This window comes from Enhydra lutris, unplaced genomic scaffold (assembly GCF_002288905.1).
Source record: "Enhydra lutris kenyoni isolate GAN:26980312 unplaced genomic scaffold, ASM228890v2 scaffoldscaffold11, whole genome shotgun sequence".
Classification (NCBI taxonomy): domain Eukaryota; kingdom Metazoa; phylum Chordata; class Mammalia; order Carnivora; family Mustelidae; genus Enhydra; species Enhydra lutris.
In genome coordinates, this window is record NW_019154095.1 from 15,842,700 (window position 1) to 15,868,577 (window position 25,878).

At 40.5% G+C, this 25,878-nt stretch overlaps 2 protein-coding genes across 4 annotated transcripts; one reads left to right on the forward strand and one right to left on the reverse strand.

Moving 5' to 3' along the window:
* Positions 1-1,097: 1,097 nt before the first annotated feature.
* LOC111144437 (ankyrin repeat domain 37) lies at positions 1,098-8,735 on the forward strand. Of its 2 annotated transcripts, none has more exons than XM_022498741.1 (5): positions 1,098-1,367; positions 1,581-1,733; positions 2,610-2,701; positions 3,242-3,445; positions 6,433-8,735. In XM_022498741.1, exons 1-5 carry the CDS (start codon positions 1,341-1,343, stop codon positions 6,473-6,475), a joined length of 519 nt encoding a protein of 172 aa, XP_022354449.1. In that variant the 5' UTR covers positions 1,098-1,340; the 3' UTR covers positions 6,476-8,735. The 2 variants fall into 2 exon arrangements, with proteins under 2 accessions (XP_022354449.1, XP_022354450.1); XM_022498742.1 differs by lacking the exon at positions 6,433-8,735 and adding an exon at positions 3,683-3,934.
* Positions 4,021-25,878, reverse strand: LOC111144436 (UFM1 specific peptidase 2). 2 transcript variants are annotated; one of them, XM_022498740.1, is made up of 12 exons: positions 25,793-25,878; positions 24,159-24,237; positions 21,242-21,425; positions 21,094-21,160; positions 18,709-18,866; positions 18,128-18,320; positions 16,098-16,244; positions 10,949-11,113; positions 10,639-10,763; positions 8,813-8,889; positions 7,808-7,932; positions 4,021-4,177 (listed from the first exon to the last, which is right to left on the reverse strand). In XM_022498740.1, exons 1-12 carry the CDS (start codon positions 25,793-25,795, stop codon positions 4,091-4,093), a joined length of 1,410 nt encoding a protein of 469 aa, XP_022354448.1. In that variant the 5' UTR covers positions 25,796-25,878; the 3' UTR covers positions 4,021-4,090. The 2 variants fall into 2 exon arrangements, with proteins under 2 accessions (XP_022354448.1, XP_022354447.1); XM_022498739.1 differs by having other exon boundaries at positions 8,813-8,982.

Consider the following 25,878-nt stretch of genomic DNA (forward strand, 5'->3'; position numbering starts at 1 on the left):
TCAGCAGGAAGAAGGAAATCACCGAGGATGTTAAGGAAAATGAATATATGGATGCAGCTTTAGTTTCTGGCAAGACTGATCTGAAAAGCGCATTTAGGTAAAGAAGGTCAAGAGACGATGGATGTGGGGATAGCTACAACCTGAAGGCAGGAAGTCTGTTTCTCAAGTCGCCGGGAAAGGAAGGCCTCAAGCGGAACAGAAGGAACCCGCCCCGCACCCCTCCCCCGCTTTCCCCTCCGAGCGGTAGCGAGGGACCGGCGGCCCCGCCGGGGAAGAGCCTTTTGGGTCACAAACGTCCTTGGCCTGCGTCCCTCCGACTTTCCTTGAACACCCTCCCCCCGTCGCCACAGTGAGGGTTCGGGCTGAGTGTCCTCGTCCTTTATGCAAGCTCAAGGTTAACAGCCTGGGCTCTCAACCCTTTCCCAGGCGACGAGCCCAGGGGTGCTTTAACCTGTCCCCAAGAGGGGACCCAGGACAATGGTTGGCTGGTTTTTACCGGATTTCCCAGTATGGGCGTGGTGTCACCGAAAGGGCCGGGTTTGAGAAATCTTTTAGGTTGGGGGGGGGTGTCAAAGCAGTCCCTGTGGTAAAACCCATCACCTCAGTTCCCTCAGCCGCCCCTTCGCCCCCGCAGCTCCCGCCCTCCTCCCTAAACGTCCAGGGTGTCGCTGACAGAGGAGAGCGGGGGGCGCGGGTGAGATTTTGAACGTGACGCCAAAGGAACTCTCATCCTTCCTCCGGAGCTGGAGGGCGGAGGACACGGCGCCAGCACCACGCACAGCGGCTTCCAGAGGTGGTTGCCAGAATTCTCTCGTTTCCTGGTTACGTGCGTGCTCGCAGAAACGAGAACCTTCGCCCGCGATTCCTGCTTCTCCATAGGGACCAAAGGGCTGGGCACGCTAGTGTGAGACGTGCCAAACGCAGCAATCCTCATGGCTGCCGCGGGAGTCCCGCCGCCCTGCCTTCCCGGCGGCGCAAGCGCACTGAGAATCCGCGGGGGCTCTTTAGGGCCCCGCCCCGGGGTGGGCGGACCTGGCGCCTCCCGGTTGGCCAATCGGCGGGCGAACCCGCGCCTTCCCGGCCAGCTGGCCCGGCGGTGGCACGTGGCTGTGTTTGTGTACGTGCTGCTCCCGCAGGGAGGAGAAACGCCCCGCAGCTGGGGTGAGGCTCCTGGGGCGCGGCCCGGGCTGGGGCGCTGCGGCGAGAGGCCGGCCCCCTGGCCCCGGCAATCTAAATTCTCCCGCACTCGGGTAGGCTGCGCACTCTTACCTGCCAGTCCGCGGCGCCTGGCTCGCCGCTCTGCGCTCCCCAGACGTCCTGTCCTCGGCTGTAGGCGGAAGATGCTGTTGCTTGATTGCAACCCAGAGGTGAGACGCGGGCGCCTTCCGTCCTGCAGGCTTAGCTTCCCCGGGTGTCTGTCAGCTCGGGAGCACTAGCGAGGGGGACTGACCACGGAGCGCTGCCGAGTCAACCCCCTTCAGAGTCAGATTTGGGGCGTGGGGTAAGATTTCCGACAGCGGGAGAGCGCGGGGCGGGATAAAGGCAAGAGGGGTGCTGGAGCTGCTGTTCTCCTCCCGCAGGTGGATAGTCTGAAGCATCTGCTGGAGGCCGGGGCCTCGGTCAACGCACCCCCGGATCCCTGCGAGCAGTCGCCTGTCCATTTGGCCGCAGGTGGGGGCCTGGCTGGCTTGCTTCTGTGGCAGCTGCAAACTGGCGCTGACCTCAACCAGCAGGTAACTAGGTTACTGATTGTTGCTGTGGACCGCCCCCCTCCCCCGCCAAAATCCACACAGACGTTTCGCAGACGCCAGAATATTGTTTTCACTTGTTACAAATGTGACTATCGCGAGATGTCTGATAGAAATATAAAGTGAGGCACTCAAGGAATGTAAAATTTTCTAGGAGCCGCATTAGTAAGATGACACGTGAAGTTAATTCTGTGGTTCAGCACCGCTGACCTCAATATTTCAATATGTAATCAACACAAAACGGGACTTAGATTTTTGCATTGTCTTTTCAGACATCTCAGTCTGGCGTGTATTTTACGTTTACGGCGCATTTCAGCTTAGTCTGGCCACGTTTCAAGGGCTCGTCAGCCAACTCTGTGGCTCCCGGCTGGGATCCTGCGCAGCACACGCAGGTCTGCAGTTCATTTCAAAAGGAACAGTTGCTACATTACCAGATGAAAAGTCTCAGTACAGAAATTACTTAAATAACAGTTGTGATTAAAAAAGAAATAATAAATAACAGTTGTGAGGCAAGCTCACAACTATTACAGTTTTCTACAGAACTGTTTTATGGTAGTCTGCATCTCCCATTGAATATTAAAGTGGGTTGAATTTAAATTGTTTTACCTTTATAATATTCTACTCTGCTTTTATACACCTAAATTTTAATGTAGGTAGTTGTGGCTGCATGTGTTTTTATTGATGAAAACTTTGTACTTAATAGAACACCAGGTGAACTTTATTTAAAAAAAAAAGACAAATTAAAAAAATTTAGTACAATGTAGTTCTAACTGGTTCTCTTCAACAGTAATTTGACTTTCCTTACCAACTTCCACAGAAATGGTTTTGGGAGAAACTAAAATGTGCTATCTTATCTTTAAGGATGTCTTTGGAGAGGCTCCGCTACACAAGGCAGCAAAAGTTGGAAGTCTGGAATGCCTTAGCCTGCTTGTAGCCAGGGATGCCCAAATTGAGTGAGTATAAAATCAGTGACTTCAAAAATTTCCTATTTTCTTGGATTGAGCTAATCAGATCCTTGAAGCTTAATTACATGCGCTTTTAAAAATGATGCTTGCCTAATTGACAATTTAGATTATCATTTAAATGTTAACTTAGGCTGTTAATGATATCTAATACTATTACATTTAAGTAAAAAAAATGGATCCTTAGCAGAGGTGCAATTCTGTTCATCTGTTGTGGCAATATTACATCTTAGTTTTGGTTTGGGATAATCCCTTCAATAAAAGTTTTCATTGACTTCCTTGGAGTATTACTTACTATATGGAGCACAGAACACTTTCATTCACTCAAAAATGGAAGGTCCACTGTGTGCTGAACTCCGCTAGCCACTCAGGATGCAGTAGCAGGGAATATTGGAATTTCTCTGATTCCTTTACCACTCCTGTTCTGAAACCAAGATTTGTATGAACCCAAAGCTCTTTTGTAGAAGGATGTATTAAAAAGGCTAAACAGTTGTCAGTTTTTATGTAACTCAGTTTTTGTCTTAAATTTAGTTTATGTAATAAGAATGGACAAACAGCTGAAGATCTTGCTTGGGCCTATGGATTTCTAGAATGTGCCAAGTTTCTTACAACAATTAAATGTATGCAGACAATAAAATCAAGTGACCGATCCGATAGAGATGATTGTGTTCCAGTGCTCAGACAGAAACGAAGCTTCGGAAGTGTAGAAAATACGACTGGAAAAAGGAAGTGTTGGTGAGTAACTCAGTTCTGTTTTCCTCCTCCCTCAGGGATTGCTTATTCGGCGCAGTTAATTATTTCAGTCTTGGCAGTCTTATTTCTAGTGTGTCTTTTTCTTTTTGTGAACACATGTTAATACTGGTTATAGTAACTACTGCTAGATTCTGGAGCCCAGAAATCATCCTGCATGATGGAAGGCTGGGGAGAAAACCTTTTTTAAAAAGTTTCTGATGTCACTATGTTTAACCACAGATTCACGTTGGTTCTGAAAAGGTTTGAAGAAGGCCTTCACTCCGTGCAGATCTACTGCTCAGCTACAAGCTATGGCTTTTGGCTCACCAGGTGTATATCTCAGCTCCTTCTAAGAAGGAGGAAAACTTTCTTCTAAGTGAAGATAACAGTTCAGAATACATGTTTTTACATGCCTGTAATATTTCAGTTGTGCCTGCTTTGTCTTTTAAGTTATTAAAGAATGTCTAAAGAATAAACTTTTGTGTGGTATCAAACAGACTTTGAAAAAAATTGTAGTTTATTTTTTATTTTTTTAAAATTGTAGTTTAAATCATCAGACCACACCCAGGATTTTATTTGAAGTTAAACTTAGTCTTTATTAACAAATTTATAATACAACTTTACTACAGTCTTCGAGTCCAAGATATTTTAAAAAATATTTGGTCGCTGAGGAAGACATAAATTATAATAAGCATCTTTGTTCCAAAAGTCTGGGCCCTTCCATCCACACCAGCCCTAGATTTGGGAGAAGGGAAAGGAAAACCTTTTACTAAATTATAGGATTACATGATCAAAATTGTAACATTTTACAGTCCAGTTCTGTCAGCTGAGTCCCAGAATACGACTCTAACTTACAAAACTCAAAGATCTGAACTCCTATAAAGCACAGAAAAGTAACATACTTGGGTCCATTTCAGATAGTTAAAAAAAAATTAAATTCTACAGTACTTAATCATAGAAAAGATAAAGTTCCCTTATGGTAACTGTTACTCCAAATAACCACATTTTTATTGAGTCTAAGTTTTATAACTCTGGCAGTCAGCAGCAGGTGAGAGGAGAATTGGCAATCTGTTTTTCTTGGTAGGCCACTGAAGGCCGTCTTAGGGACCAGGCTGTGCTTCTTAGCTACAAGGAAAGTGGCAGGGAGAAATCTGTGCCGGCCTCTTGAATTGCCCTTCACTGTCCTCAGGCTATTATCCTTCCACTTTCCATTCTTTTCCATTATTTTCCCCAGAAGAGAAAATTACTTTCAAACAAAATCTGTGAATCCAAAAGTACATCAAATTTCTTCTAGGGCCATTGATCTATTTTCTTAAAGACCCAGTTAATGACTAGTCTGAGTTACATCATTCTGAAATGAAATGCTTTGCTGGCAAAATACTCGGGAGTTGGCCAGCTAGAACTCTTAAATACCACTGGGTGTGTGACAAGTAGTGTGGTCTCATTCCTTAGCCTAACTCGGAAGCTGCTGCTCTGTATCCTGGCAGTGACCTAGAGCTAAAGTTCATGGTTTCTACAGAAAATAGTGTCTTAGCTCTATTTTTTGGTGTGGAGGTTGGAGGGTTTAGAGGAACTCTTTAATGTTTGCATTTTTCTTTCTTGGACTGCAAAAATTAGATCTACATTCTAAAAGTTCAATGAAAGTAAAAAAAAAAAATCCTCCATCAGTCCTATTTCCCCACTCCCAGGTAACTGTAAAAAAAAAATCTTTTTTTTTGTCTTTGAGACCTGTTTCTTTATGTAAATAACCTTTTTTTAGCCAAACCTTTTCTAAAATTTAATGTCCTAAAATCTGTTTTCTTAATGATGAATAAAGGCTTTTATACTCTGTTTTCATCTTTTCAGCCTTTTCCAGGTAACCAGACTCAAATCATTGTAAAGAGAAGTGGGTAGAGAGGGTGCCCAAACCAGAAACTGATGGGAGTAGACATGGGAGTATGGTCTTTTTCTTTGAGGTGACTAGTCTGGGAACTTTAAACAGGAAAGTTCCACAGGAGGGTGAAGAGAGGTCAGGCAGAGGCAGAACTTTCCCTACAGTCCTTGCTAGGCTGAATGTTTGTGTCCTTCCAAAACTCATGTTGAAACCTAATCCCAAGGTGCTGGTATGTGGAGGTGGGGCCTCTGGGAGGTGACTAGGTTGAGAGTGGAACCCATGAATGGGATTAGTGCCTTCATTAAGGAGGCCCCAGAAAGGTCCCCCATGCCTTCCACTCTGTGCAAATCCAGTGAAGAGACCGCTGTCTGTGAGCTGGTAAGCGGGGCTCACCAGACCTAACCTGCGGGTGTCTCTCATTTTGCCACCTTCAGAAAGGCGAGGAACCCATTTCTGTTGTTCATAAGCCGACTGGGCGATGGTGTTCTGTTACAGTAGCCCAGACTCTAAGACACTGCTCTCTATTCTCAAGTGAGAGCAGTGTTGACTCTCACAAGGTCAGGCCTTGGCTTCAGGGCTCCTTACACGTGCTAAAAGGGCAGAGGGTTTTCTACAATTGAAAATTCTACAGGGGCGCCTGGGTGGCTCAGTGGGTTAAGGCCTCTGCCTTCGGCTCAGGTCATGATCTCAGCGTTCTGGGATCGAGCCCCGCATCGGGCTCTCTGCTCGGCGGAGAGCCTGCTTCCCCCTCCCTCTCTCTCTCTGTCTGCCTCTCTGTCTACTTGTGATCTCTGTCTGTCAAATAAATAAATGAAATATTAAAAAAAAAAAAAAAAAAAAAAAAAAGAAAATTCTACAGAAATCTAATCAGCAAAAAAGAACAGTAGGAGCCTCAGAGAAAGTAATCAGGGACAACGCCTTATTCAACGCTTCAGGAAAGCCTATCTAGACAATTCCATCTACTGCAAAGTTCCTCAAACCAGCCAGAAAGAAGTAATTTTATTATCTGTATCATACTTCTAATTAAAATAATGAACGCTTCTCACTGCCTCTAAGATGAAAACTGAATGCTCTGCTTCTCTGCCCGGCTCAGTTTCACCCCTGCCTTTCCCTCCAGCCACACCCCTTCGCAGGCTTGGATCCTGTTGGAACTGCTGTAGTTCTGGGAACGTGGCCCGCGGTCCTTTCACCGGCTCTAAGGGATCCCTCTAATGGATCAGCCTTGCAAACTCTACGTTAGATAACCGTATTTTTGTTGTTGTTGGGAATAGTTTTTGGATCTCTTTTTTCTTCTACTCTAGACTAAGAGCTCCTTAAAGACCTTTTTTAATACCCCTACTGCTCCAAGCAGTGGGCAGCACATACACATACACACACACACACACTTCATTTAGAGTGCACCAACACTTGGCTATGGAAAGAGGAAGTACTGCTCCCACTTTGGTGTGCAGCAGGAAACATTTCAGATTTACAAGTCCAAATGCCTTGAAGGATAAAAGCAGGACACATTTATCTCCTGTTGTATTTATAGTCTTATCACTGGCAAAATATTTTACTAAACTGGGTTATAAAAGAATTCAGCTACACACACACTAAGCTCCTGACTACTAAACCCCTCATTCCCAGGGCTTTGGTAACTTCATGCAGTTACGTTCTGTTTAACTTCTGAAAATGACTCACCAGTGACTTTCCAGCTGGGCTTTTAGAAAAAATGACCTAATTAAACTACAACTTCAAAGTTCAGAGAAAGCTTTTTATAAGGTATTAATGAAGTTGACTTAAGTGACAACATGAGAAAAATGAAGGGTAGTGAGTAACAGTAGGATATATTTATGGGTTTGTGGCTGAAAAGGTTGTATGCCTTCTTTGTAATTTTAATATATTTAGCAAAGAATACAGAAGCTTAAATTCAAGTTAATTATGTCTTATTATCCTTGCCTTCTAAAGTTTTAGAATGAGTTTTCATATGTGAGAATTAGTTGCCTATACATTAAGTTAAATTTACACCTCCTTTAACTGGTACTGTAAGTATCAATGAATATTCTAACATTTGTCTCAAATTCAAATCCTTTACAGAATGAGAATAAATTATATATAAATAAATTAGAAGTAGCCTCCATAATGTCCAACATACTGCTTATTTTTGGTTAATAATACAATGATAAAGGTTATTTAATCCACTCTATTCCATTACATTTGTTTATGCAAAGCTGTAACATGTCCAAAAGAATATATTTCTAAGCTCTTTGTTCCATTATTAAGTTTAATAACTAGGAAAGTCTTCATAAATCTAACCGGAATTTTGTTCTTTGCAATTCACTTTAGTTCCCTCTTGTCCTCCCTATGCAGACAGACAGTCCTCACTGGCCTACAATACCTGCTGAGAGGGTACATCACAGCCCTGGGTCTGTAGTTCTGTTAATGGCCAGTTTGCTCTCCTTTGAGTCTGATTCTTTCCCTTGCCTCTAAATCTGTGTTAAACAGGTACTTACCTTTTCCAAAATAACTTGTAGATCTTCAGCGCCTGTATAATGTGGATCTAAAATCAGAAATTTTATCTGCCCTGTAATCTCATTCCATGCCACTCCTAGTATTGTGTGGGCCAAAACTCCTCCCCCTATAGCAAGGGAAATCAGAAAAATGAGAGGGCATATGTGAATCTCAACTCCCTAGTCAATTTCAATTTAAAAAGATTATTTGGCCTGTTAATCTGACATAGCATTAAAATTGCTAGCCTAGATTATAAAAGATCACAGATCACGTCAAGTATACTCTGAGAAGATAAAATTGTTACCTTTAAAATCAGAAAAGATGCAATCATATTTGTAACCATATCAGGTTTCTATTCCACTGCCATATCCATGGAATTGGATCTAGAAAGGGCTACGGAGGATCACAGTTGCTGTGAGGCCTCTATCAGCAAATGGAAAATGCGGCCTCTGTTCCGAGTACCCCCCGAGGGACAGCCCATCTACCTATTCAGATCCTTCTGATACTCTGCTGAAATCTGTCTGCCTGCATATCTTACATACCAGTCTTAACTTGCCTTCTGTCATCCCAGATCAAGTCTTGTTCTCCACAGAATCATCAAGGTTTAGATCAACTCATCTAATCCTCTTTACAAATAGAGCCCAGAGAGGTGAAGCAATTCATGTAATGCTACACAGCCAGCCGCGTTAGAGACCGCACCGTGACTTAGTAGGCTCAACTGACTGACCATGGCCTCTTTTATATACTGTTCTTGATTCTTTAAATACTTCAACAGTTATATCACTTCTCTTCTCAGCCTTTACTTTTGGCTATTACATCTTTTTTATAACTTTCCTCCCACCTTGAAAATTGAACAATAAATATCCAGAGGTCAGTATGGACGGTATAAAAGCTAATTTTCAAATGTTTAAAAATGACTGATTTTATGTGACATTATTTATATCAACAATAAATTTTATATATTCTTCTCTTTACCCAAAGAGCCCAAGATGTCCCAAACATCTTACCGATCATGACTGGAGTTCCTTCAGTCTGGAAGTGATTAGCCAGCTCCCGTCCTCGAGAGGCCATTTCACAACCTTGGCTAGAAGGAAACCATTTTCCATCAGATGAATGATTTCTCACACTAAGGTCCAATAAGGAGTTTGGGAGCCAGTGTTTTCTACCGTTTTGTTTTCTTTTTTGGTTATTGAAAAAAAAAACATGATAAATTTAAATAACATTGAGTGGTAGGTAACTGACTTGAGAGCAACCAAAAGCACCATAACCTTTCAAAGTATTTAAGGCCACTTAAGACCTTGCTTCTTTGCTTCTGGAACTGCACAACGAAGGATTTTTAAGGGAAGAGTGAAAGTGGTCACCTTGATGACCACAGGGCTCTTTTGGGTGGATTTAATGTCAGAAGAATGAGTTTTAAGTCCTGGGTTCTTGTCTTCTTACCATCAGACTCAGTCTCCCTCCTCATCTTTAGACTGGGTCCCATCACCCCTGCCCTATCTACGTGACAGGAGATCTGGACTAAAATAGACAAGATCTGTGAAGCCATAGTGAAAACTGCAAAATGTTTTCAAGTATTACATATTATTTTAGGGAATATTTCAATGTCCTATACAATTTGTACTTTGGAGAAGAGAGAAAGCTGGCCAGATGAAGGGACATCTTTTTTTGGATTGGAGGTCCCAGCTGGTATCTAATTCTAAGCTCTTGCTTAGTAAGGAACGTGTAAGGTTTTGATGTGCCAAAACGTTCCCTTTGCAATCATCATGTGCTTCACTATTTAATCGATCATTTATTTGTTAGCTCTGGTTTCCACAGGCGGTCTAAACTGTAGCTGTGAAATCAGACATTCTGGGACATAAGCACATGGACAAAAGAGGGTAATATATCTATTGAGGTTACTGTAATAGAAAATGTATTTAAAACAGAAGTTCACTGATAAGGAATAACCTCTTATTTAATATTAGCTCATATTTTATTTTTATCTTTTAAAGATTTATTTATTTATTATTACTTTTTTGAGATTTATGTATTTAAAGAGAGAGACTGAGTGAGAGAATTTCCCAGGGTGGAGCCTGACCCAGCACTCGATCCCAGGACCCTGCAATCATGACCTGATATTTGCTCATATTTTCAAGCTAGAATTATGGCTAAACTGCATTGGGAAAAAACGAATATATTATTTGGACACATTATTAGTTTACTGACATTTTAAGAAGAAAAAGGGCAGGAGGTACACAAAAAGGGCAGTCATAGATCAACATCTGAATTTCTCCCTTCAAGATATTTTAAAGAGTTGAGGATAAAGAAAAAAGTTGATTTTCTGTAACTCAGTCACAGCTGACATATTTCTTAATAATGATTCTTTTTTTATTATTATTTTATTTTATTTATTTATTTGATAGACAGAGATCACAAGTAGGCAGAGAGGCAGGCAGAGAGAGAGGAGGAGGAAGCAGGCTCCCTGCTGAGCAGAGAACCCGATGTGGGGCTCGATCCCAGAACCCTGAGATCATGACCTGAGCCGAAAGCAGAGGCTTAACCCACTGAGCCACCCAGGTGCCCCACAGCTGACATATTTCTAAGTGTTCCTTTTCTCGGCTAAATTAACACCATGCAAGTATATGTATCGCAAAGTTTACTCATGCACTCAAAGTCTTCAATAGCCAAAAAATGTAGCATTTAAAAAAAGATTTGTAAAGCAGTAAGGCAATGTGTAGGAGAGGGTAAAAACAGTGTGGAGGAAGAGAAAGGAGAATATATAATTTTCCTCTTTTCTAATAAAATGGCAAACTTGCTTTGAAACGATGTCACTAATTTCTTAAGGTGTCCTCACCTGACAAACAGTATTTTTGAAGTTACACCAATCAGTTGGTTCAGTACGAGCTGTACCTCGATCGATCCAATCCACTGCCGTGATCCAACAAACGTTGCTGGTTTGTCCCCGGCATCAACTAGAGCCTTTGTGTATTTAAAAACACAAAAAACCCATACACAAGACAGCTATTAAACAACTACATTTAGGACCTGTTCCCTGATTACCAGTATGGTTTTTTTCCCCCTTCAGAAGTCTATACCATGAGGTAATAATCATTATTACTGGTATATTAAGGGCTAATGAAATGTACAGTTGATTAGAATCGTACCTGCTGAATCTCCCTGTGTGTTGGAATGGATCTCTCTGTGTAGCCCTGGTGTTTGAACCAAGAGCAGATCGTCTGCAGAGATCGGTAAGCACAGCCCCAGCCATTGTCATCCACCCGATCCTGCATATAGTGATGATAACCATAGGTGCCCTGGACCACACGAATCTGTATAAAAAGAAGAAACAGAGTAACATACTAACTTAAGATAGATGCACATTTTCTACACAGACATCCAAGCCAAGTTTACTGTTCTCAGAGCCAGACTGTTACTTCAGTTCCTTACAAAAATGCCTTCAGAGAACTACAGTTGAACATTATACTTTCCTGGCTTTTCAGCAACTGTCCAAAGTTGTTACCCTGGGCTCTAGGCCTGGCAAATCTTGCTCCCTGGCCTCCTCTCCAAGGTCATCTTGTACCACTTTCCCCTGTAGCTTGCTCTGCTTTAGGTTCGGATCCTCCAGGGGCAATCTGAGGCCAGAGCCTTATGGTTTGCTCTGCCTGGAATATTCTACCCAAATAATGTGCAGCTCGGCACTCTTACTTCGTTCAGGTCTCTGCTCAAGTATCAGAGACCATCCATCATCAGCCAACCTGGAAATGGCATGCTTTACTCCCTCACCACCCACCTCCTGCCCTGGCCGGCACTCTAGCTTGCTTTATTTTTTTATTTTTCAAAGCACTGTTTGACACCTTACTTGTTACTTTTAAAATCTCTTATTAACCACACTAATATGTGAGTTTAATAAGGGCAGGTACTGTGCCTTATTTATTTCTGGACCCAAGCTTCTACAGGGGGTGAGGCAAACAGTTAATAGTCAATAAATGTTTACTGAATAAATGATGAAGGGAGGAATAAATAAATGAAGGGGCCATATAATGGGACATATGAAGAATATTCCTCCAGTCTTGTAAACCTGCCACCATTGATTATAGCCCAGGTATGCTATTTAAATATCCTTAAATAAAGGCCAAGATCATGTAACTTCTTTCTTGTAGTATAACGTTAAGAATACTCATGTGTGGGACGCCTGGGTGGCTCAGTTGGTTAAGCAGCTGCCTTCGGCTCAGGTCATGATCCCAGCGTCCTGGGATCGAGTCCCGCATCGGGCTCCTTGCTCGGCAGGGAGCCTGCTTCTCCCTCTGCCTCTGCCTGTGCTCGCTCTCTCTCCCTCTCTCTCTGACAAATAAATAAAATCTTTAAAAAAAAAAAATTCAAAAAAAAAAAAAGAATACTCGTGTTTTTTTCCCCACAAACTGGTAATATTTTTTTAAAATTAGGTAAGAAGAGGCATGGACAAACAATCCTCATCCAACAATTAGTATATTTTCTTCTCAAGCACAGACAGAAAATTTTTAACAAGAACATTGTGGTAGGTGGAAAAAATGACCCCAAATTATGTCTATCTCCTCATCCCTGGAACCTGTGAAGACTATGCTATAGGATCAAAAGGCAAAAAAAAAGGGGGGGGGGAGGCGGGCTCTTAAGTTGTGATTAAATTAAGGAACTTAATGTATGGGAGAATTTTCTTGTACCAAGGTACAATTTTCTTGTACCAAGGTGTGCCTGAAACTCAACTACTATAAGTATCCTTGTGAGAGAGCAGAGAGGGAACGCTGACGCAGGAGGAGTGAAGGAAGCAACATGAGCACAGAGGCCCGATGGGAGCGATGTGGCCAAGGAGCGCTGGCAGCCACCACAGCTGGAAGAGGCACAGGAGGGATTCTCCCCAAAGCCCTTGGAGGGCGCCTGGCCCCACTGACACTTGATTTCAGCCTCGTGATAGGGATTTCAGACTTGTGGCCTCCACAACTGAGAGAATACATTTTTGTAGTTTCAAGCTACCAAATTTGTGGCTTCTATAGCATCCTCAGGAAATGAATGTGTCTCAGTAAATTTCAGAATCTTTATCACATAAAAATTGCTTCTGATCAGTATGCAAAGGAGTCAGAAATCAGTAAAAATACATATATACGTACCTACATATATAAATAAATTCTAATATAGTTGGATGTTAAAAAAAACTCTGAAATAACACATGGATTAAAGATGAATCAGGGGTGCCTGGGTGGCTCAGTGGGTTAAAGCCTCTGCCTTCAGCTCAGGTCATGATCCCAGGGTCCTGGGATCGAGCCCCGCATCGGGCTCTCTGCTCGGCAGGGAGCCTGCTTCCTCCTCTCTCTCTGCCTGCCTCTCTGCTTACTTGTGATCTCTGTCTGTCAAATAAATACATAAAATCTTTTTAAAAAAAAGATTAATCATAATAGAGGTGTAAAGACACCTAGAACTGAATAAAACTAAAATACTTGAAATTAAAACCTGTGAAAACAGTGCTTTGCTTGAAATTTAGAAACTTAGAGAATAAAAAAGATAAACAATATGCCAAATGTCCAACTTAAGAAGTGAGAACAAAAACAACTAATCAAAGAAAGTAAAGGAAGGAGAAAGTGAAAAGGGCACGTATTGCAGGGAGCACTGGGTGTGGTACATAAACAATGAATCTTGGAACACTGAAAAAATAAAATTAAGTTAAAAAAATAAAATTGATTCCCCCCCGCCAAAAAAAAGTTAAGAGCAAAAAATTGATGAAACAGAATATAGAATTTACAATAAAGGGGGCCAGCAAAACCAAAAGTTTTTTTTAAAGAAGGCATAAAAATGATACAAAGAATGAAAAAAAAAAAAAACAAAAACCCATCACTACAACTATGGGAGAAACTAAAACCTAGGTAAAGAGAACTTAGAAATATGAAAAAAGTCCTATAACCATTAATAAAATTAAATTTATTAAAAATGTTCTCATAAAGAAAGTGCTAAGCACAGATTATTTTATAGGTAACTTTTACCAAATGATCAAAAAAGATCATGCCAATCTTATAAAAACTCCTCTAGAAAATTAAAAAAAAAAAAGAAAGGGAATGCTACCCAACTCTTTTAATGAGCCAGTATATTATTGACAGGAAAAAAAAATAACAATGTGAGGAAATTCAGAAGCCAATCTTATTCATGAACACAGATGCAAAAATCTTAAAAATGTTAGCAAATGAAATCCAGCAGAGAACAAAAAGTAATAATGAATCATAACCAAAGTAGGTTAATCCCATGAATGCAAATCTATTACTATTTGGAGATTTGTGCTATAGTGTTTAGGGGTAAATACCAGGCTGTCTGTGGCTTTCTTTGAAATGGCCCGGGTTGGGGGGAGTGGGGAGAGAAGGTGAAATGAAGCAAAATGTTGACGGCTGTTGCACATATATAACAAGAAATAGGTACAGCAACTTTCCTATCAGGGTTGGCTGAATAACAAAATATCTGGACCAAACCATACATAGTTTGTTACATGGCAATAAAGAAGTCGAACCACAGTTCGACACAATACCGTGACTAACTCTTGGATACTTACTAGTGAGTGCCAGAGCGAATTGTAGAAGACCAAATATAAAATGACCCAGTTTTTTATAAAACTCAAAATGAGCAAAACTGTAAGTGTTGAGGAAATATGCACCTATGTGGGGAAACTAAAAAAAAAAGGAAGTGAGGGATACAAATAAAACTCAGGATACACTGAGTTCCCTTCAGGCTGTGGGGAGGCAGAGGAGTGGAAAAGGAAGGAACACACACGTAGGCTGGTAATGTTCTAGTTCTTAAGTTGGGTAGGGAGCTCTCTGGTATTCATCTCCTTACTGTGCTTTACAATTTATATATATGTTATATGTACATATAAAACATCATATACTGAATGTCTTAAAATATGGAAGTGCTTCTTATATCTCCATAATAGAAATAATAAACCCATTTCACTGTCAAAAATCAATCAGCATTTATTTGGTACGTTTTCAATGTCTAGGCACTTTGTAAGGAACTATTAAAATTTAAAAATGAATATATGACACAGTACACCCACCCTATCTACAGGAGTCCCAAATATAGTCTGAGAGAAGACGTTTATGCAATAATCTAGAAAACCATCAAGAGTTATGTTGTTTGTTAGAGACTCTACACTTTGTACGGCCTATGGTGACACTATGACTGTGACAGAGCAAGGTTTTTAACCAGGAAGAGGTCTCCCGGGATTTCCTCCCATACAAGCAAAATAAATGAAATGATTTTCTATCGACAGGATGACTAGAGACTCATCTGTCCACATGACCGGGTAAGCACCCAGCCAGGGTCTCTCCGTGGGAAGCCCGGCGGTCCACGGCTGCTGCGGGCGGAACTGCTGTCCCCAGCGCCCTCTGACGGCCAGGACTAGAAGTGGCTCCTGCAGTCCTCTAGGCTGTATCATGGATTCATTTTTCATTCGTAGGATTTCCTTACATAGCGCACAGAGACGCATTAGATACTGAATAAATGCCAGGACATGCTGGACAATTAGGTTTCCTCTCAGGGGAACTGGGGTGTGAGAGGCGCCAGTCGGGGGCGGGAATGAGGCTGAAAGGAGCCGGGCGGTGAGCTGCTTTAAGGGTGGCAGGAAAACAACTGGAAACAATGAGGAAACAGGCTAAGAAGACAGGGTAAAGGCAGGCCACTTCGGATCAAAGCATACCCCTGGAAAGCCGTAAAAATTCCAGTAAGGAAGCAGCGGAGGCCTGAGTCAGGAGGCTGCCAGTCACAGAGCTGCTAAGAGGCCGGGCTGTGCAAGAACTCCTGGGCTGGGATGCCCATGGGACCCCTTCTTCCCAGCCCACACGCACCCTTAAGGAACTGCTCCTCGTGCCCCACCAGCCACACTTCTTGGAGCTTCCGTTGGTGGGAAGCTGCCAATGGCACCCAGGTACCTGCTGCAGAGAAAACGTGCCGCAGGGCCTTTTACCAAACTTGGCTGCGGCGTGCTGTGGGTAAACACGCTCTTTACTTGGCATGATCTTCTCAGGCTCAGGGTGAAAATAAATGGGGATATGCCTTTAAATAAATCAGGGAATGGAATTTTAGTAGGAAAACTGTGGTACATGCTATCTATTTCTGACCTTTTCAGACTATTGTGAATACTGCTATTTTAAGCAATGATTATTAAAAGAAAGGGGTGGTAAATTTTGTTTTAGAGATGACATACATTCGGAATCAATCCTTAAAACTTCTACTGGATACACACAAAAAAATCACCACTGACATTGATCATCAGTCGACTCCATAAATAATTATTAAACTCACCATACCAGTCTCTACGTTAGGTGGATTGAGATAAGTATGTGGATTTCTAATGTAACCATCTTTGTATGGCTCATCTGGAAAGTGATAAGCATTAGATCTTCTGAAATACGGTCTGTCATGAGGCAGATTGAAGAGGTCATGTAATTCCTAAATGAAATCAGAATCAATAGAAAAGAAGAGAAAAAAGTTAAATAACTTAGACTCCTTGCTCGTTGGTAAACAAACTCAATCTAAAGACATAAAACAAAAATAACTATATATTGGCTATAAAAGTTATCAAACACCCTTATAATATAATTCACAGAGGTCGAAAAGGGTGGGATTTAAACTAAACCCAAAAGAGAGTTATGTATGTTTTTCCATGGATATGCGTAGAAACTGGAAGGGATCACAGAAAAAATGAAAATGCAGCTGAGCCTTGAACAATGTGGGGATCTGAGGCACTGAGCCCTCACACTGTCAAAAATCCACATACATGTATACATATTATATACTATATTCTTACAATATAGTAAGCTACAGAAAAGAAAATGTTATTACAAAAATAGTAAAGAAGGGAAAGTACATTTACAGTGCTGTATCGTATTTACTGAAAATAATCTGTGGGCCAGCGGACTCTTGGAGTTCAAACCTGTGTTATTCAAGGGTTGACTGGAATTTGTCAGAGTGAGAGAAGTAACATAATTTCAAATTACTTATTTATTATAACACAGTCTGCTAAAATACATCCAGGCTAAAGTCTGGTTTGGAAACAGCCTTGTAAATGAGTAAATTAGAATTAACAAGGATAGAATTACATGAAAGTATTCTGAAAAGTCATGCTTAGAGTACTTAACGAATACAAGGGGTGGTGATAAAATTCTGGAGGAGAGATGGGTGGTAGGAAGCCAACCAATATGGCATCAAACTTAAAATATGCATACATGCTTAAAATGCAAAGTCTTCCCAACTGCATGTATGCATATTTTAAGTTTGATGCCATATTGGTTGGCTTCCTACCACCCATCTCTCCTCCAGAATTTTATCACCACCCCTTGTATTCGTTAAGTACTCTAAGCATGACCCTTCCTTTGTAAAGTCTGACATTTTCTTTTTCGTGTCTCCTTAGTACTCTCGCAGCTGGAGTGGGATCATCTGGTGCCTCTGCAGGTCAAGTCCACCCGCACTTACAGACTGAGCAGAGGGTCACAGCACTCTGCCTCCTCCCAGGGACAGATGAGGGAGATGCTCCTGTGGTACCGTGGGATGGGCGCCAGGCAAGACCACACATCAAAAATACGCACTCCAAAACTAGTCAATTCATTAATAAATTTCAGTTCTTTGAATGCTGATCATGCTTTCTTCAAACTGCCTCTAATAAAACCCAAATAACCCTGGGAGGTGGGGGGGGGTGTAAAGTATTACTATGAATCCTAATTAGAATTAGCATAAATCCTAGCTTTCCTTCCCTAACTGTAATCTTGTCTCTTCTACAAATCTGAAAACAAGGGACGGGAAAAGGAATTTATTTATAAACACTCAGCAGCAGCTCAAGGCATGTAAGCATCTTTTCATTTCAATATCTCATTATGGAAAAATTTCACAGAACGTATGAACCACATTGAGTGTCTGAAATCAAAATGTTACATATGGTTTAGCATATTTTTTCATTAATACGCTTTTTAAAAAGTTCTATGTTAACAGAAATTAAATAATACGTGAAGATAGTAGTCTGATTCCACTTTCATATTAAATCACAAAATAAGTTCCATTTATTTGAAATGTTTAAGTAAATAAGAAGTGAATGAATGTCATAATTTTTCTAAGAATAAGTGTATTGGCTTTACCTTTCTTCCTTCCTTTTTTTTTTTTTTTAATATTTTATTTGTTTGACAGAGAAGAGAAAGCACAAGCAGGGAAAGTAGCAGAGGGAGAGGAAGAAGCAGGCTCCCTGATGAGCAGGGAGCCTGACCCCAGGACACTGGGATTATGACCCAAGCCGAAGGCAGATGCTTAGCCGACTGAGCCACCCAGGCGCCCCTTGGTATTACCTTTCTATAGGCCTGCAACTGACCATCTGGAATTCCTGATGGATATGAAATTGTTACAAGATTTTTTTCCTCTGGCAATAAAAAGTGCAGTGGTTCAGGGACCACAATAGATGTTCCTTTCATATACTTCAAAATACATTTCTCCATGTCAGTTAGTTGATTATGAATTGCATCAACTAGAAGTTTACGAACTCTGTGGAGGGAAATATTCAAGCACATTAACGAAAGTTATAATGGCTATGATAAATTAGAATGGAGAGTTAATACATCCCAAATACAGTAAAAAATACTTCACTGGACCAGGATTATTAAATGAAGTCTAACTTTATGCAAAATTAAGTATACTGTATATTTTCTAGGTGTAGGTAATGGGAAAATCTTATAGGTTTTGCACACTACCCTATTTCCTCTAAATAAACATTTAATTACTAGATGACTCAGTTTAATAACAAACAAGGAATAAATCATAGTAAAAATAACAATAATCCTGGATATATCTACATGATATTGAAAAATGGGCTCTGATTACTCTGGGGAGGAGGGCTTATATAAATGTGTCAGTAGCAGTACAAAATACTTACTTCCCCCATGTTTCTTCTGGAGCAACAGACAGAACTACATCAACAGGTAAAGTCATACTAACGTAGTGGTGTCCTCCGCTTTCTCTTTCAATGATGGGGGTGACAGCTCCCACAGAGGTTGACATTTCCAGCATAAGATCTATGTTTACTATTCGATGCTATAAAGAGAAACAGTAATAGTCAACTTATAGCATACTGAACGTTAAATATAAAGGGCAAGTGACTTTTTAAGGGCCATACAAAGCTGTATTATAGTAAACTGTTTAAAAGCACAAATCTTAAAAAAATCTCCTCTGCTCCAAAATAATTTGAAGAGAGGTGGAGAGGGAGTGGGGATGAATGTTAAATCAGACTGACCATTTGTTGATAAACATGTTTTTTAAACATTCATGTGTGTGCACATGTGTGTATGTGTGCGTGTGTTTATAAGTATTAAAGCTGGTACAAGTTCACCAGGATTCATACATTATTCTACTTCTGTATAGACTTAAAGTGAAAAAAAAAAAATCCAATGAACAAGATACAATAACCACACACCAAAGAAACTTTTAAACATATATTAGAACTATAAGCCCCTGGCCTAAAGACACAGAGAATTATAAACAGATACTGAACTCCGTTAGTAGGTTTGATTTTTACAGTGGTATGGAATAACAACTCTGAAAGTACTTTGTTTGAATGTTTTCTGTTTTGAACAAATCTGGCAAAATATTGAGTATACTAGAAGCCAAGTTTCTCAGGGGCAAAAAGTTATGAGTTCAGTGAGGTAGAAGTAGAACTGGAAATATAAATATGATTTACATAGATAAATAGAAACATATTGTGGTGTGTGTGTGTGTCTCTGTGTATATTTATTATACATGTATGGTACGTATGCATATGTGTGCGTGCTCCTTAGAGAAATGCCTGATCCCTGAGCTGGAACAGGGACAGTACATAATGTGCCTAGAACATCTTGTGGAAGAAGTAGGAAGTACTCAAAAATACAGTGTCAAAAGGACATTGGAGCAAGCCTGAAGAAGCGTTCATTGGCCAAATCTTGAAAAATGTGAGCATCCAAAGATTTTAACTCATTGCATAAAATAGGAACCCATGCTTCCATGCACGTAATAAATAAATAGGGAAAAACAAAGCTCTCCTTACGGTACAATGTCATCTAAGAAGTATAAAAGGAAATGATAGCAAAATCACTTTGCAACCATCAGGTTATTGTTGGATTCAGACAAAAATTATTGGTTGACACTGAAAGTGGTGGGTAAAACTTTGGTGAGGAATAAGATAGCCTCAAGGTATCTTACCATGACATACTTACTACTTACAAGGGAAAAAACAGTGCCCTCACAGAGAAGAAAATGAGCAGACACCAATGGGAAATAAGGGATCAGAGTTAACATCACCAATATTAGAGGCCAACTGATAGCACATGCCTCTTCAATACGATGTGCTGAGGAGGACAGGACATTACTTCAGGCGCATTCCCATCAACAGTGCACCACCTCAATCTAGTCATGAGGAAGCCTAAAACCCCATCTGAGGAAATAATCGACCCGTACTCCTCAAAATGTCAAGCTCCAGCTACACGTAATTCTCAAATCACCTGATCTACAGCCCACAGTATGTTCTGTAACAGCTCATGTGGTTGTCTCACTGGTGTCTCAAACCACGTGACCAAAACCGACCTCATGTCTTCCCCATCGCCCATCTTAACCCAAGAAAGAAAATGGTCATTCCATTTCCAATTCATTTCCAAGTATCATCCATTTTATCCCCTAAATATCTCTTGGATCCCTTCCCTCCTCTCCATTACCATAGCTGCTGGCTTAGTTCTGCTTCTTCTGAAGTGGCCCCCACCTAGCTCTCTAACCTCATGTCCACCCTGTTTTCCCATAACAGCCTAGAAAAACACTGTAGTTGTATTCACTTCGTAAAACTTCCTCCGTTGAAGTAGCTCCGTTATTTATCTCCAGTACTTGCCAACTTTGTGGCAAATGGCCGGTCCTCAATAACATTGGTTCAAAAAGCACCAGAACTAAGAACAATGTGAAGAAAGGTAAATCATTTATTATTTACTATCTCACAGCACCATATGTCTCTGTCATGTTTTAGAGTGGTTCATTTTTATTTAGTTTTAAGTAATTTGCAAACATACTTGAGCTGTGTATTTTTGTGGGAGCACAGAAAGCATCCCCCAAAATGTACGTATTAGGATATGTATGACTATGGAACAAAAGCTTAAACATGTAAAACAGAGATATAACCTCTGACAAGTCATTTACTCTTTCTGGACCACAACAATCTGATCTGTAAAAAATAAGAGAGTTGCATTAAATAACCTCTAAGATCTCATCACTCTGGTTCAAATTCAAGGATTATAAATTTGCTTACCATGTCTAATAACTTCTTGTCTTTCTTTCTCATAAATTTTCGTTTTATATCTTCTTCCTGTTCAAAGCTAGACGTTTAATACATAAAGATGTTTACAATATGAAATGACGTTTTGAAAACATTTCTAGCAATTTTCAAACATACTCACTGAATAAAGCGCATTATGTTCTTACAAGCAGAGCTATCACTCAGTTCTCCTGGAATGGTGTTTACGTCACTATTAGGCCATATATATACTGAACTGTGGCAAATTCTGAACACAAGGGCATTTGAAGAAAGCTTGGTTGACAGGTCACTCAGCACATGTCTTATTGCTTTCTTGATAAATATTTCTAAATTAAAAGAATATAAATAGAGGTTAATAAGAAAAATCCTAAACTTTTCAACATGAATCGTTCCAAACACACAAGTACAACATAGGAAATTGACTCCCAAATAACTATTCTCTAGATTCAATAATTGAACATATAAAAAGAAAATTTAAGTGATCCGAAGGGGCACGTGCACCCGAATGTTTATAGCAGCAATGTCTACAATAGCCAAACTATGGAAAGAACCTAGATGTCCATCAACAGACGAATGGATAAAGAAGATGTGGTATATATACACAATGGAATTCTATGCAGCCATCAAAAGAAATGAAATCTTGCCATTTGCGACGACGTGGATGGAACTAGAGGGTATCATGCTTAGCGAAATAAGTCAATCGGAGAAAGACAACTATCATATGATCTCCCTGATATGAGGGAGAGGAGATGCAACATGGGGGGTTAAGGGGGTAGGAGAAGAGTAAATGAAACAAGATGGGATTGAGAGGGAGACAAACCATAAGTGACTCTTAATCTCACAAAACAAACTGAGGGTTGATGGGGGGAGGGGGGTTGTGACAGGAGGGGTGGGGTTATGGACATTGGGGAGGGTATGTGCTATGGTGAGTGCTGTGAAGTGTGTAAACCTGGCGATTCACAGACCTGTACCCCTGGGGATAAAAATATATTATATGTTTATAAAAAAAATAAAAAAAATTAAAAAAAAGAAAATTTATGCCTTTCTTTTTAATAAATTGAGATTAAATTCATAGACCATAAAATTCATCCTTCTAATGCATACAATTCACTTGCTTTTAGAAGATGACAAGGTTTATAACCATCACTATTTCCAGAACACTGTCATCACCCCAAAAGAACCCTATACTTATCAGCACTCATTTCCCATTCCCCTTACACTGACCCATAGCAACCACTAATCTACTTTCTGTCATATAGATTCGCCTATTCTGGAAACATCCTATAAATGGAATCACACATTATGTATCCTTTCATGTCTACCTTTCATCCTGTCTAGTAGTTTCAAGACTCATTCATATTGTAGTATAAATCAGTACTTTATTTCTTTTTATGGCTCAATAATAATATCCTTGAATGGACACAATACTCTTTGTTTATCCATTCATAAGCTGATACACAAGTGGACTGTCTCTCTGCTTTCTGGCTATCATGAATAAGGCTACGAACATTTGTGTGCAAATTATTGTGTGCACATATCTCTCTTAGGTGATCACTTAGAGTAGAACTGCTGGGTCACAGGGCAAGTCTATGTTTAACCTTTTGAGAAACTGCCAAATTGTTTTCCAAACAGTTATTTCACCACTAATATATGAGGATACCAATTATTTTCAAAATACCACATAACTTAGAGCAGTAATACTGTTGAATGAAATTCAAATTTCTTTGAAGTTCTTTTTATCTTTGGACTCTGTCCCACTAAGAGTAGTGTATTCTAAAGTCAAAGTTTTTTCTGTGTATTGTGTCATTAACCCGAAACTTTTTTTTAACTTCATTTTCAGGGATTTCTTTTTAATATACTATAATCTTTGGATTATGTAAAACATTTTCATGGTTCAAGAAGATATATTTAAAGACAATACACAAATACTTATTTAAACTTTATATTCTTAAATCCTAAACCTATTTAACCTTGTGATTAAAACATTTATTTAACTATCACCCTGATATCTTAAATAAATACCTTGGGGTTGTGGTAGAGAAAAGATTACTTATTAACAAGAGAGATTTAAGACATCTTGATATGTTTCAGAAGGCCAAATTTAAAGATTTTCAGCTACACTACAAAAGACAAACACAATTCCTGGATTATCTTCTGTTTATCCCCGAATTTACTTTCATTAATTTGGGAGTGGGGATTCGAATGGACCAAGATTGAGAGCATTTTTTTTTAGCATGAAAGGATGAGTCAGAAAGAACATTCCGCATTCTCTCTCTTCCTATTTCCGTGGGGCCAGGAAATGATGGCCAGCTAGTGACCTTCCCATTCCTTATCTTTCTGAACTTCTCTGTGGTTTCTGATGCCACTGATCACACTTTTCCTGAATGATTTTCTTATCATGGTGTTAATGATCATCCTTCAGAGATATTCTTTCTCTCCAGTCCTGACCACCCACCCTCCCCTCAATTTCAGATTCAAATTATCTGAATCTGCACTTGATAGACTCTGGCATCTCAAATGAAACACCTTTCAAACACAACTCATCTCTCTCCCCTGATATCCTTTACCTCTGTTTGTGGCCTTAGCCCAAGTCAGAAACGGGAAGACATCCTAGAATTTGCCTGATACAAACTCTGCTGATATTTCTCCCACAGAATGCTTATACCATTAAAGAACAACATAACTTTCAAGAGTGTAGGCTCTTGAGACTCAGGGTTATGTATAGGTGCAAGTCTGCAATGTTCAAATCTGCATGTCTCGTTTACACTGTGCTCATTGTGGATATTTATATTTATTGTGACAACTGTCTGCCAGTGGGCAGTGAAGTTTCTTTTTTAAGAAAGGGGACATTTTTTTCTAATTTGCACAGAGAAGCCTCACAGGCAAGCAGTGGTGCTGGAACATAGTGCCTAAGTTTAAATCCAATTTATAGAACTCACTAACCACCCGATTTGAGTTTATCCTCTCTCTCACTCAGTTTCATTTGCAAAATGAAGAGGATCTCAGTATATTTCATCATCAATTTATAATAAAAAAGAAGTTTTTTTGGTCAGACTTACCATTAGCAGTAGCTAGCTGAAAAGCTAGATCAAGGCCTCCTCTTATTCTGAAGAGTATATCCATAGTCTCTGAAATCACCTAAGACAAACAGAACCAAAATTCCGTTGTAAAACAAAACAAATACATCTTCATACAAATGAGAGCCAATTCTACTTCTGGAAATTTGTCCTAAGGAAATAATCAAAGTTCAGCAAAAATTTAACTTCAATGTTGTGCACTTCCCATACTGTTCTCATCATTGCAAAAAAAAAAAAAAAAAAAAAAAAAAAAAAAAAAACACCAAAACCAAACAGAATGAACCAAAAAAAAAAAAAAAAAAAAAAAAAAAAAAAAAAGGAAACCACCTAAACCAGTAAGAAGTCAGTTAAATAAAGAACAACACTACCATATAAATATTAGGCAACCATTTGAGGAACTGCTCTATGAAGTGTTCTACAGTTGCCATTTGAACACAAAATATTTAATGACAATGAAAAATACTGAAGGCAAAAGTGAAAAAGGCAAGAGCGTATTTGACGCTGCATGATTTCCACAACGTAACTAATCGCTCAGTACTTCTGTACTCTTCTGTAAAATAGGAAAAATCCATTATTTCATAGGGTTGTTGCGATGATTCCACAAGAGATCTCAAGTGAAAAGACCACAACCTCCCTAGGCTTCTGAACTGAGATCCTCTCTGAAGAAATAACATTTAAGGCTGAGATGAGAAGGGCAAGTAGGTACGAGTATTAACAACTAGAAAGGAAAGTTGAGGGTGGAGGTCGGAGAACCCACTGCAAGCAGGGGCACAGGCTGGTGAAATCCACTTGGAAGAACACTTAAAAGACTACCACAGATCAGTTGAGATCTGACGAGGGCAAGGACAGGGATGGTAGGAGTGGCGTGAATGACAATTGACAGCCATGCAGAAATAGCATGCACAGGATCTGATTATTGATCAGATGTTCAGGGGTTGAGAAGGGGAAGACGACAAGGATGATTTCCAGGTTTCTGGCATGCACAACACGGTGGATTTCCTGATCCGCGGATATTTGGAAGAGCGGGTGTGGGATGAGGGGAGGTGGAAATAGTTTTGAACTTGCTGAGTGTGAAATACGTATGAGTTATCCAGGTGAAGGTACAATTAGTAGACAAAGATCTAGAGCTCGGAATACATTTCTAAAAACTGGATATATAACTTGGGAGGAAACGCTGGATGTAAAGAAAAGCATCCTTGAAGACCACCACATCCAGGAAAAGGCTTGGAAGACCTGGCCGAACGACTGGGAGGGAAACGGGGGGGGGGGGGGCTCAGGGAATAGAGTATCTGAAGAAAGTGACTCCTATCTTTCCCAGGTCCGATACCTCTTCAAACCTTCAAGACGCCAAATAATCCCTCGTTCTCAACATGATTCCACAAGGAGGAGGCGCGGGGAGCGAAGGTCCTTACAGTGGCTGAGCTGGGATAGTCTAGGCTGTGCGGGACAGTTTTCTTCCGGCTCTAGCAGGGACAGACCGAGAGAAAGGAGGCCCAGACCACCGAGCTCGCAGCTGCTACCCTGGGTCCTGCCAGGGCAGCTCCTTTCAAGGGCTTGGACCCACGGAAGCTACGAAAATCTTAAGGGAAACGCAGGGGTCTACTACATGTACTCACCATGTCTGCTACGTGGCTCTGACAGTGGCGCTGACGTCCTAGCAGAGGCTCAGCACTCTAGCCCGGAAGTGGCGTTTCCGGGGGCG

Bases quoted from the DNA above. Each gene is read 5' to 3' on its own strand.
- LOC111144436 (XM_022498739.1), bottom strand. The intron at 16,245-18,127 runs GTAATACCAAGG...GATTTCATTTAG, and splicing joins AGTTGCAGGCCTATAGAAAG to GAATTACATGACCTCTTCAA. The intron at 4,178-7,807 runs GTAAGTACCTGT...TCCCAAATCTAG, and splicing joins TACAAGTTATTTTGGAAAAG to GGCTGGTGTGGATGGAAGGG.
- LOC111144437 (XM_022498741.1), top strand. From the start codon at position 1,341: ATGCTGTTGCTTGATTGCAACCCAGAG. The intron at 1,368-1,580 runs GTGAGACGCGGG...CTCCTCCCGCAG, and splicing joins TGCTTGATTGCAACCCAGAG to GTGGATAGTCTGAAGCATCT. The intron at 1,734-2,609 runs GTAACTAGGTTA...CTTATCTTTAAG, and splicing joins GCGCTGACCTCAACCAGCAG to GATGTCTTTGGAGAGGCTCC.